Genomic DNA, 13,445 nt, shown 5'->3' with positions numbered 1-13,445 from the left:
ACATTCTAGATGCTGTGAAGTGATTGGATTCTGAAAGCTGTGTTCAGAATATTGTTTTACACTCCACCTACCACTCAAAACTTTTAGGCTAAAAATAATGATAGTTTTTATATATTTCTGATATTTCTTTTATGACGGATGAACCTATCTGTTGTTAGTTAATGATTAAGCCATTTAACTTTTTATCAGCTGAATAGTTTTTTAAAGGGTTAAGGTATCCAGAAAAGAGTGGCAATCATTTTGAGATCTTTTTGTCTTCCCCAATCCCTTCCCCTACTCCCATAGAGTATATTATATTGTACAAGCCATTCTCACCTTACAACCAAGCTGAATTACCTCTCTTCTTACCACAACTTGAGATACCAACATCTCCTTCTTGACACCTGAGCAGTGTCTTATGTCCTTCCTCATTTTACTCTTGGAGTTTCAGAAGAACATTATATATGTCTGGCCAAATGTTTGAAAGGAGTCAGAAACTCAATTATTACCTAAATATGCTCATATTTTATTAATTCCATGGGTTCTTGAAAAGAAGGTGTATTTCCTAGCCGTTGGGTGTAGCATTGTACGTATGTTATTAGAGCAGGCTTATTAATAGTGTTACTGAAATCTACTCATTCCTGACTTTTTTTTTTTTTTTTTTTTGCATTATCTGTGAAAGAATTAGGGTAAAATTCCTCTGTATGTTGGTAGAATTATTAATTTCTTCTTGTATTTCTGTTAGTGTTTGCTTTTAATATTTGAGGTTCTTTAATTAAGTATATAAATTGAATCTTTTATCACTGTTTGGTAACCCTCTTGATATCTAATAATGCCTTTCATCTTAAAGTCTGTATTGTCTGATGCTAATAGAGCTTTGTCTTGATTGGTGTTCATGTTGATCTTTTCAATATTTTTGTTGCCTTTGTTGATCTTTTCCTTTGAATTTTTTTATGGTCTTATATTTTAGGTTTATGTTTATATTTAGGTCTCTTCTAAATACCATGTAGCTAAATTTTGTTTTTAAATCTAGTTTAACTTTCTGTTTTATAACTGGAACTTTTACCCCATTTGCTTTTATTGTGATTTTAGCTATATTTTGACTCATTTTACCATCTTATGTAGTACTTTCTATACTTTCTTATATGTATAAATTAAATGTTCTTGCCCATCATTGGCTAAATTCTTCTCCTTCACTCCATCCCATCTTGTTGTTTAACTTTCTCCAGATTTGATAATATTATTGTTATTATTGTATACGCTCAGTAAATATTTAGATACTTTTCGTGAAGGTTACCTACACCTTCCTCACCATTTCTTATGTCTCTGACCTACAATATGTTATCTTTTTTTATAAAGCACTTTTTTCTTTAAATTGTTTTAAAATCTTAAAGTATTGATTACTCAAATTGAATTTTAACATTTAGAATACATACTTCCTGCTTCACAATTTGTTTAATTCAACTTTTCTTTATTTATGTTCTATAAGTAATTTTTATATCAAAAAGGCACAGTATGAAATGAAACATGTTTTCTATTAAAATATATACATCGCTATACAAAAGTATAATGTTCTTGTCATATAGTCAAAAGAGAAACTTTAGGCCTGTATTCTGCCTATTGAACTCATGGATTCAGCTTTATACAATGGCTTTCTGATTGAGGAGTTTTTAAAATTGGATTTTGTTGCATATTTTAAATGTACAACTAAGCTTTAAAATGGGACATAAAATTCTTACTGAAAGCATTGGCACATCTACTTTGTAATAACAACCTCTTATTACTTGGACTTAGCTTAAGAAAGGACACCTACCTACTGAATTTACTGCATTAAAAGTTCTAATCCGTTGATCCCTACCCTTTTCATTATTTATCAGCTCTCTTCAGTATTTGCTTTCCTCTGAAGATTGTTTTTATCCCATGGCTGTCATTTTAGTTATTCTTTTATTAGTACCTGCAGTTCCCCTGGCAAAAATATCAACTCTTGATAAGCCTAATTAATTACCCACTTTTGCTATGCGTGAATATTGCTGAAGAAAAACACATAGCATAGCATGTTGGTGTCACTATAAATTCATGATCACAAACCTCAGATGAGCACACACTGCTCTCTGCCATCTTACATTTCCCTAGACATATTGATCTTCCTGCTCTGCAGTGATTTTTCATACCATTTCCATTCTGTTCTTTATGCCCCGCCTCCCAATCGCCAGATGACAACTCTGCCTCATACTTAATGGAAACAATAGAAACTGCTAGGTAAGAATGGTCTCTTTCTCATCACCGGTTTTATAGACATGAATCACTCCCCATACTTTTTTTCTGTTTTCTTGCACAGAAGAAACAACTCTCCTCAAAGATGGATTATTTTCTTTTCCTGACAGAAATACTTTCTGTATTGAAAATTTAGAAAAACAAAACAAACAAAACTCTCCCTTGAGACCACATCCCTTGAAACAGCACCTTGTTTTCTTACTTCCCTTATCAAAGGAGTTGTTTATACATATCTTTTCTTCCTTCTTTGCAGTCTTTAATCCACATCATTCTGGCTCTTGCTTAAAACTTAATTTGCTAAGTTACTAAATGACTTTAATGTTTTTGGTTGCACATTCTTTTCAGCTTCTTTAGAATATTCAATAAAGTAAATAACTTTCTTCTTGAAAAACGAACTCTTTTCATGGTTTAGATGACACTGTGTGTCTCTTATTTTTCTCTTCATCTCTCTTGCCATTTCTTCTCAGTTTCCTTTGTCAGCACTTTCCCCTCTGCTTGACATCTTAATGTTCCTCAGGGTCCGCTGCTAGTTTCATTTGATACTCTTGCCCTGGGTTGTGCTAATAAACTCAAATTTATATTTCTAGCTCAAATCTCTCACCTGAATTTTAGATTCATGTATCCAAATATGTATTTGGTCTCCATTGTATATCTGACAGGCAGTTTAGACTTACTATTTCAAAATACAACTCTTTCCTCTCACTCTATAGATAGGCAGCTCCTACTCTGAAATTTCCATTTGTGCCATGACAAATCAATCCAGAAATTTGGGAGTTATTATCAATTCCTTTCTTTACTTCCTACTTCCTCTCCACCAGCAGGTCCTGTTAATTATACTTCCAGGATATTTCTTGTATTTGTCTCCTTTTCACCATCTCTACTCTCATTATTTACTCTTCTAGTCTACTGGAATAGCATCTTAACTGATCTCAGGTCTGTACTTCGCAGGACAACCGGTCATTTTCATAAAATGTAAATCACATCATTTCATTCTCCTGTTAAGGTCCTTTGTTGGTTATCCATTGCTTTTAAAATAAAATCTATACTCAATAATAGTGTGACCTTAAAGGTCTCACATACTTTTGACCTTTGCCTATCTTTTCAGTCTGTTTAGTGTTCACTATATTTTATTTACATTACTTAAAATTCCTTGAACAAGCCAAACTTAGAGCTTTTTAATGTAATTTTGGTCTTGCCTGAATGTCATGTACTCATTGTTGCCTTTAAAACCTCCCAACGTAAAATATTTCTATGATCATTTTGTTGTCTCTCTCCTCTACCAAATATGAAGCTCAAGGAGGACAAGGAGTTCTCTGAACTGTGGTATGCTAACCACTTGCATACTGTCTGATTTTAAATATTTTTATATGTATGTATGTAAGGATAGATAGATGGCAGAAAATCTGATCTGTTATATAAGATATACAGGTGAAACATAGGCAAATGTAGACTTACTTATTTTCCCCCATTAATTGTAGATGGTAAAATATAATACATTTCTTTTAATTCTTTCAGCAAGATCTCTGTACCTTCTTGATATCGAGAGCCTGCAAAAACTCAACACTGGCTAATTATTTATACTGGTATGTGAAAATGATTTTCTGTTTATTTTCTTATTACCCTTAATTATTTTTTCTCATGCTGTAAACACAAAAACAATTTAAAATAATATTTGAGTCATCATCAAAAGTCTAGATACACTATTTACATCTAGCTGTATTCCATGACAGCTGGGTTCTCGGAAATGCTTGTTGGCACCACTGTTTCTCTCCCTTTCACTAACTTTCCAGGAGCTAGGATATAACTGGAGAGAAATGGGTACTTTCAGTTTACCATGTAAAGTAGTTGAGTATGATATTTTACAGTTCTTCAGGAATGTATATTTTCACATTATTTACTAAAACATTGGAATCATTTAAAAAGAGAAAGTTGGAATTAAAATTACCTTATGACATTTTAAACACGAGGAAACTAAGGTAGGGGCTTACTGTAGCTGAACTTGGTAGACCTTGATCCAGGACTGAATCATTTGTCTACTGCTTTGACATTTTCAAGGTACTTTCAGTGACCTTTTCTCATTTGTTTCTGTGAAGTTAAATGGGCAAGTATAAATATCTCTATTTTGCATTAAAAACAATGTCCTGAGTCAGTTGAAGGAAAGAGAGAAACTGGGGAACAGAGTGGCTAACTGACTTCCTGAGACACCTTTATATGCTACAGAATCCTGAAGAGAAGACAAGTAGCTTAAGCCACAGTCAGAAATATTTTGCTTCAATAAAAAAAGTGCTAGGATTAAACACTAGATTAGAGGGCCTTAGCTAGTTTTAAAGAGCAAACAAAGGGCAAAGCTAGGTGGCTAAGACGTACCTAAAGCTTTCTGTACCTTTCGGAGAATCCTTAAAACTACTTAATCACTTTTAAAATTTTTTGGCATGGGACTTTTTACTGTAGAAATGGTCTGATCTAATCTTATTGCTCAATTTGTAGCCTTAAACAAATTACAAATTAATAGATGTCTATTGTGAAAGCTCACTACAGATTAAGCATCCCAAATCTAAAAATTCGAAACCTGAAATGCTCCAAAATCCAAAACTCTGTGAGGATTGACATGAAATGAAAAAGAAATGCTCTTCGGAGCATTTCAGATTTTGGATTTTTGAATTTAAGTTGCTAAGTATAATGCAAATATTCAAAAATCCAAAAAAAAAAAACCACAAAAAACAAAAAACTAGAAATCCAAAATACTTCTGGTTCCAAGCATTTTGTCTAAGAGATGCTAAACCAGTATTTTTGAATAATAATGAGGTATTTTGTTTTTTGTGAGAAAATTACACAAACTATTTTGTTTTAAGATTGGATTGGGGAAGCTGTCCTTGTGGGTCAAATCCAGCCATAACTTCATTCTCCCATTCTCCAAAGGTAATGCTCTGCTGGGTTCTGCCCCTGTATCTAAGAAGTAGGTAACTAAATTGGAGCACCCTTTGAACAAACACAGTTTTTGATTTACATAAACAATAAGTATTTGTTTAGTTTAAGCCCTTCTCTTTGCAACAAAGAAAAACTATTGTCAACAATCTTAAATAAATCAGTGATTTTTCTCCCCCCTTTGGAACCTGTGTTTGGTAGTTGCTGTTTGTTTTTTTCTGTTGGCCTCTGTAGTGGGAAGAAAAATAGTTTCTCGCTTTTACTTTAGCAGTTTAATATAATATTAATAAAACTGTATTTTTCTCACCTGAAATTTCATTATGTCCTTGAAAATATAGGAAATTTTGGCTAATTGTTAATCACTGTTTTTTTCTTTAAATGGTTTACTTAGAAATTCTCATATTGTCAAATTGCTACTATTTTCTTTAAATGTCACCTTTTGCTGCTAATTTTCTCTGTATTCCAATCTGAATACTTAAGGGGTATGTCTATTCACTAGTCTTATGAAAAAAATATTTTCTCATGGAAATCCAAATATTTAAAAGGAAGTGAAGAGAAAAAATACTTGTGGAGTATGTTGCTGAGTTTTTGCATAAGTATTTCTAAACTTCTTAGGTATTTTTAAGTTATAATCTTACGTATTTTAAAATCATTTGCGAAGAATTCATTTACAGGTATTTTTATTTTCTTTCAATATTCACGGAAACTTTTCTCTGGCTCAGAATTTATAGTCTAGAATATTCACTATTGTAAGAGCTATATTTATATATACTGATTATGTGAAGCTTTCAAGTTACATATTCTTTGTTTTTGATTGTAGACCAGATTTTATTATTAAATTTGAAATGAGTTTTGATAGAATCTTTGATCTCTTATTTTAAGTAGGAAGAATTTTCTGAAAGCAGCCAAACAGTAGGAAAGCTATTAGATGAACAGTTTCCAACATAGCAGCTGTTTCTGTTCATAAGGAGCACACTTTGTTTTTTCTATAAATAAAGTACAGTCCCAGTTCCCAGTCTTATAAACATTCAATCAAACTTAGATTTGATTTGTGTTTTCCCACTATATCTCTGATTCATTGAATCAATAGCATATGCTGTGTCTATTCATTCCCTAAGGAGTAATTGTTTTTCCCATATTTACAGTCTGCCTATTACATATTCAGAAATACTCATGGGGAGAAAAGCTATTGATGTGTGGACTCTTGCCTTTAATAGACACAGCTTTTGTGAATGTAAGGTAACAATATGGGAAATAATTTCAAATAGTTGGTTTAAAATGATCATTCTTCTTTTCCTTTGAACATATAAAAATAGTAAAATGTAAGAATTTAAATGCCTCTCTAAGCCTACTCTATTATAACAAATGTATTAAAATATAAATTTTAATTGATTGTGCTGTTTCCTTTGAACATTTGAATTTCCTTTTTTCATTTGTTCCCTTTCTGGTGATTTAAACAGGATTCTTGCTGTAGCTAAATCCTTAGGGGCCTATAGTTGTGCAGACAATCCTTTTAAAATGAATAGTGTCAACCTTTTAAGCCACAGAAGGGAGTTACAGTCTCTAGTCTGTAAAATGTTGGGCATCAAAATCTATAAATCGTTGCAGTTTTTTATTTTTATAGCCATTCTAGGGTGTTGAAATTGAAAGTAAACTTTGGATGCTTTGACATGTTTTCTATAACTTTTAAGACCTTTCAAGGTAATAAAGGTTATTTACTCCACAAAATAAAATTGCCAGGAAACAAGTAGCCCACTGTCATCTTTTAATGGGTACCTAGACAATTTTGTTTGCATTCCTACTTTAAGATGACAGCTTTCAAAGAAATACCTTAGAGTGTTTTGTAGAATCTAGTTTATTGACATGAACAGAAACCTCAGAAATGATTCAAATCTAGGTCTTCTAGTCTTGATAGCTAACTTTCTCATATTTGGAGATGACACTGTCATTTTTTTTTTTTTTTAGATGGCCCTGTTCTTTGCATAGAACTTTGGCTTGAATGATTTTTGAGAAGTGTTTGACACTTGATGCTTATTATCAGCATCAATGTATATCTTCAATAACAGGAAATAACTGCAGTGATAGTGTTTACTTGGTGGTCAGAAAGACCAGGACACAGCAATAGGCCCATACATTGTGGTCATCTGTATGTTAATCTGAAAGTAAGTTTGCTGCATAAACACAGGAAAAGACACTGAATACTAAGTCCCCATCCCTAAGGTGATGAGGACAATCAGGACTTTAACTAAAGGGTAGAAGGAGATGGATGGATTTGAATAAGACCATATTGATAGTTTCAGAGTTTAAAACTGCTCCTTTTTGTTTTTTGACATTTTTAGGTATTGTCCTGAAATGACCACACATTCTGGAATACCATACATAGGAAATATGAACTTGTTTTATAGTTATTCTTAGTTAATTACCTGGAAACCTCCTGCAGTGACAAAAATGATAGAAATCATTTGCAGTTCTGTATATGCAGCTACTGAGAATTTGAAATGTTGATAACTGGGCCGGGCACAGTGGCTCACGCCTGTAATCCTAGTACTTTGGGAGGCCAAAGTATATCACGAGGTCAAGATATCGAGACCATTCTGGCCAACATGGTGAAACCCTGTCTCTACTAAAAATACAAAAATTAACTGGGTCTTGTGGCACGCACCTGTAATCCCAGCTACTCAGGGGGCTGAGGCAGGGGAATTGCTTGAACCTAGGAGATGGAGGTTGCAGTGAGCCGATATCACGCCACTGCACTCCAGCCTGGAGACAGAGCTGAATCTCTGTCTCAAAAAAAAAAAAAAAAAAAAAAATTGGTAATGTAACTGAGAAATGTAATTTTGATTTTATTTTAATTTAAATAGTCAAATGTGTCCAGCAGTGGCTCTGAAAGTTCTTTTTTCTTTCTTCCTTTCCTTTTCTTTTTTTTTTTCCTTTCCTTTTCTTTTTCTTTTTTTTTCTTTTTTCTTTTCCTTCCCTTTCTTTCAGTTCAGGATCCTACTCTGTCACCCAGGTAGGAGTGCAGTGGTGTGATCACATCTCATATCACCCTCTAATTTCTGGTCACAAGTGATCCTCCCACCTCGACCTCTTGAGTAGCTGGGACTGTAGGCATGCACTTACCATGCCTGGCTAATTTTTAAATTTTTGGTAGACACAGGGTCTCGCTGTCCTTGCCTAGCCTGGTCTCAAACTCTTGGCTTTAAGTGATTCTTCTGCCTTGGCCTTCCAAAGTGCTGGGATTATAGGCATGAGTCATTGTGCCCAGCCTGTTTAATTTCTAAAAGACATTCTTGATTCAAGATACAACAATGTCTTCTTGAATTTTTGATTTAGAACTCTTGTTGGGAATATGATATGGTAGATATGATATTATGGGTTCGGCTTTTCATACTACTTTACAGAAAATTCTGGGTTATGTGATTCTAGGACTGCTAGAACATGTTGTTATCATGGTAAAGCATTCCATTAGGAAGCAGGAAGGGGAAGGCCCTTACTTTTATCAACCTTTAAGAGAGACTGTATCAGATGTGTCAGAGGATACTGAAAGTTTTTAAGATACGGCACCTACCTGGCAGCAGTTTCATTATAACCTTTGAAGAAGTGTTAAGTAAGAGTTAAACGTGAAACAGTGACAAGCAGGAAAGGTTATCACCACAAGTTGTGTGAGAAACTATGCCTGTTCTAGGAAACAGAGAAGGAAGAATTTGTTAGGGTCTATGAAGATACCTGGAATTGAGAGATTGTCAGCTATGCTTGAGGAATGGGTAGAATATGGAAAGATGGAGAGATGTGAAAGGTATTTCTGGATAGCACTGCAGCATAAGCAAAAGCACACAGTAGGTGTCTGTGGAGGAGGAGTAGTAGGGGATTGACCTGACTGGAGTGTGAGTGCATAAATGGGAGATAGTAGAAATTTGAAACCGAAGCTTGGGGCCATAGGGGATAGTAGAAATTTGAAACCAAAGCTTGGGGCCATAGAAACTGTTTTAAAATAGTAGAAAAGAGAGAACCATTGATGTTTTTGTAATATAGATGGGAAATGATGAAGCTATTTTAAAGGTGAAAAATTTAGGATGATTGTATTAAACAATATGTAATTTATTTTTAGAGCTAGAGAGGCCAGGGAAGTGGTATTGGCATATATTTCAGATAGGACTGTAGAGTACAGAACCATTTTAAGAGTCATTTAATAGAAAAATCAGCGAGGTCAGGGGACTAATTGAGTGTATCTGAGATGGGGGAATGTGAGCTACGTTTGGCTTTAGATTAATGGATCACAAATTGAACTGATTGCCACAGAAAGTTTTAGGTAGTGCTGTGTTCTCTGGTTTGCCTCCAGCTCCACCTCTCTCTCTCTCCTTCTATTTAAGTGATTCAAATATTTGTTTCCTGCCTGACTTTTGAGAAAATTTGATTTTGTGAACCTTGCTATGTGAGAATTCCTAGTCCAAATGCTTGGGATATTAGTAGTCCCTTCAATAGAGGTAGAAAAAGATCCATTTAATGTGATAAGTTTGGTTTTCCACATGTTCAGTTAGAAATGACAAGCAGTGTCTTGGAAAGGGGAAGTGGTCTTTGAAAATTAGGGTGGATGAATGTGAAAGCAGGTCACGTAATGGAATTCGAAATTAGACCTCAGATGTAAAAAAGGAATATATTTTATATTTGAAAATTATTAATAATGAAATAGTAGCTAAATCCACAAGGGTGGAATTATTCATTCAACAACAGTAATATGTTAATAATATATTGAGCATCTGTTATGAGCCAGACATGGATGTGCTGAAGGTATAGTGGAGAACAAGACAGGTAAGTCATCTCCTCTCATGAAGTGACCATCTGAATGGCTAAATACAGAGTATCCTCTGCTCTCGTGAAATTGACTGTCTGAAAGGCCGAATACAGAGTCTATTCTTTCCCAGAAATAGTAGAAAGGATAATAATAAGCCTCTGTGACTTGAGATTTGGGATATATTTTCAGTTAAGAAGGTTGAAAAGTTACATATGTGTTTTAAGGATACAACAGTATGAAAGTCAACTTAGTAAAATCAAAAAAGTCTGACCTGGGAGCCCAAAGTCCTGGGTTTCTATCTCAGCTTTACAATCAGTCATACTACCATAGATAAGACATAGCCTCTCCAAGTTTCACTGTTGATAAAGCAAGCAAGTTGATCGAGATTGATGGTTTTCAAACTACACATCATCATAATCTACTGAAAGCAATTTAAAGTTTCACAGTCTAGCCTTTTTTATTTAAAGAAAAGTGAAATAAACAGAATAGCAAATATTAACATTGTTCACAGGATATTGCTTTGTGAAACTTTTCAGTTTTATGCATCTGTGTGCATATGTGGCTGTATCAAGTTGTTGTTTTTTTTTCTTTTAATCTTCCCAGCCTCCAGAACTTTTTTTTTGTTTGTTTTTCTTTTCTTTTTTTTTCTCAAGTTGTGATACTTTCTTTTTTTTTCTTAAGAGATACCATCTCCCTTTGTTGCCCAAGCTGGAGTGCAGTGGTATGATCGTAGCTTACTGCAGCTTCACCTGGGCTCAAGCTATCTTCCCACCTTAGCCTCCCTAGTAGCTGAGACTATAGGCGGTGTCACCATACCTGGCTTATTTTCATTTATTTATTTTTTTAAACGTAGAGGCTGGTCTCAAACTCCTGACCTCAAGTGATCCTCTTGCCTCGACCTCCCAAAACGCTGGGATTGTAGGTGTGTGAGCCACCATGCCCAACTTGTTATTTTTTTTGATTTGTTCCCAGTGGAACATTGAGAAACACCAGGTTAGAAGACCTATAAAATCTTACCCAGATCATTGCTTATATGATTTTATATGATCATTGCTTATATGATTTTTGTAATTGTATAAGCAGATTAGGTTTAGGGAAACATTTAAGACATCTTTAACTCTCTAAAACCATAGTTTTTTCATTGGAAAGTTAAAGATTACATATGGATCTTTGAGAAATAGGAAACTGGATGGGAAAGGGCAAATTACTTAAAATTTTATTCATCTTTCAAAAGTATATTAGTGAGAGCAATAGTTTCAGAGTGGTTTTCAGAATAAGAGAATCTTGTGTAATACAAGTATTACACAGATTATGAAAACCATAGTTTTTGTTCTCGAGTTACTCAGGAAATATGTGAGCGTAGATGATTTCTGAAGATGTTAATACTCTAAGTACCTCATAAATAGGAGAAAATGCTTTTGGTGGTAAAAGTTTTAGAAAATTTGGGATATTACACAAATTAAGGCATTACTATTAGTTTACCTTTTATTGATGGTTTTATGTGTTGCTCCTTTTCATTTTTAAAAGTGATGATAAAATGTTTTATTACTCCAATTTTATTATTTTTGTATATGTAAATTAATCTGTTTTAGTAAAATGGTATGAGTATTTACCAAATGAATCTGAGTTTCATTTCATATCACATGAATGACTGAAGCATATTTTTAAGGTATGTGATAGTGGAATGTGAAGATCAAGATACTCAGCAGAGAGATCCAAAGACCCATGAAATGTACTTGAACGTAATGAGAAGATTCAGCCAAGCATTGTTGAAGGTAACCATTAAATGTGGGGGTTGGCAAACTGCAGTACATGGACCATATTCAGCCTATTGCGTTTTGGAACATCCCATGAAGTAAGAATGTTTTTATGTTTATTTAAATTTAATTTTGTTTTTATGTGTTTGACAGAGTCTTGCTCCATTACACAGGCTGGAGAGCAGTGGTGCCATCTCGGCTCACTGCAATCTCTGCCTCCCGGGTTCAAGAGATTCTCCTGCCTCAGCCTACCAAGTAGTTGGGATTATAGGTGCCTGACACAACACCCAGCTAATTCTTATATTTTTAGTAGAGACAAGGTTTCGCCATATTGGGCCAGGCTGTTCTCGAATTCCTGACCTCAGGTGATCCACCCACATCTGCCTCCCAAAGTGCTGGGATTACAGTCATGAGCCACTGCACCCAGCCCGGTTTTTATATTTTTAAATGGTTGAAAACGAATCAAAAGAAGAAGAATAATTTGTAATACATGAAAATTATGTGGAATTCAAATTTTAGTGTTCATAAATAATTGGAATAGAATCATACTCGTTTTTATATTGTCTGTGGCTACTTTTGTACTCAATAGGAGTTTAATAATTGGAATGAAAACTGTGAGGCCAAGAAGATCTAAAATATTTACTCTTTGACCCTTTACAGAAGTTTATTTGATCCCTGATTTAATGAAATAAACCTATACATGGAATTAAAAAGAATAAAGCTTTGCTTCTTATTTTCCTTTCTGTTTTTTATCTTTCTTATCAAGGCTATGTACATTTCCAGAAATCTGGCAATGGCCATATTGCAGATACTTTTTATATAACATATTTTTGCTTTTTCAACAGCTTTTAAAAGAGATTTATCTTTCCTGTGTTCTTTTGATTCTTAAAGCAGTGTCACAGTTCAGCCAGCAGAGGGTGCAAGGGCAGTGAAAAGAAAGCTGCCACACATTAATCTGTGACTTGCTGCAGAAATATTCTATTTCATGTCATCTTTCATCTGTTTCATGTTTTATGCTCTTAAAAATTTAAATAATATCTTATTAAACACTTTGAGACTAAGCTTTTATATTCATTCTCAGAGCTTCTCAACATCAAACTGATTGCCAAATAAGCCCTTGGTCCTCTCTTCTAATCTCGTTTCTCTCACAGCCTTTGTCACCATGTGAAGACATTTCAGTTTCTTTAAGCCTAAATTTCCTCATCTTCGAAATGAGGATGATAACATTTACCTAGCTTCCCTTACCAGGGTAATTGGGAAGATTAAATGAGAAATATATTTTATAATATTTTATGAACTAAGAATCACTACGTAAGACTGTATAGCATTTAGTTTTTATGACCTATATTTTAAGTACATATCATGGTGCTATTTGAAGTTGTTTTTTTTTTTTTTTAAGTTGATTTTTAGTTTCTTGAAGACCTATGTCTTAGTTTTTGCTATATGTATATGCCCAGCACATTGCTGGATCATAAGCTGTCGGATATTTATTTACTCAAATAATGAATGAACGTATTTTAGGATAAATAAATTCTATCTTGTCACATGGTTTATGTGAAAAAAAAAAATGCTGTTGTAGATAGACCAGTATTTGCTGAAGACTCAGAAAATTTTCAGTTATGGATGGATTAGTGATGTTTAAGATAGGGGGTTTCTTGTTATTTTTGAATCAAGATTATTAATCTTTTTCAATTTTGCTTTCTATTCAGGTTTACAGC

The 13,445-nt window shown here is 33.9% G+C and overlaps 1 protein-coding gene across 3 annotated transcripts in view; it reads left to right on the top strand.

Moving 5' to 3' along the window:
* PIK3C3 (phosphatidylinositol 3-kinase catalytic subunit type 3) overlaps window positions 1–13,445 on the top strand; it is a 128,395-nt gene that overhangs the window by 68,146 nt on the left and 46,804 nt on the right. For all 3 annotated transcript variants that reach the window (XM_012440828.2, XM_012440827.3, XM_064379224.1), the window contains 2 exons: window positions 3,769–3,836; window positions 11,640–11,745. In XM_012440828.2, the coding sequence (XP_012296251.1) occupies window positions 3,769–3,836; window positions 11,640–11,745 (174 nt within the window). The remainder of the gene's footprint in view (window positions 1–3,768; window positions 3,837–11,639; window positions 11,746–13,445) is intronic.

The sequence above is a fragment of the Aotus nancymaae genome, unplaced genomic scaffold (assembly GCF_030222135.1).
Source record: "Aotus nancymaae isolate 86718 unplaced genomic scaffold, 86718_ANA_hifiasm-v0.15.2.pri h1tg000020l, whole genome shotgun sequence".
NCBI lineage: Eukaryota > Metazoa > Chordata > Mammalia > Primates > Aotidae > Aotus > Aotus nancymaae.
Note: the sequence above shows the minus strand (reverse complement) of the source record. Positions and strands in the feature narration are given on the sequence as shown.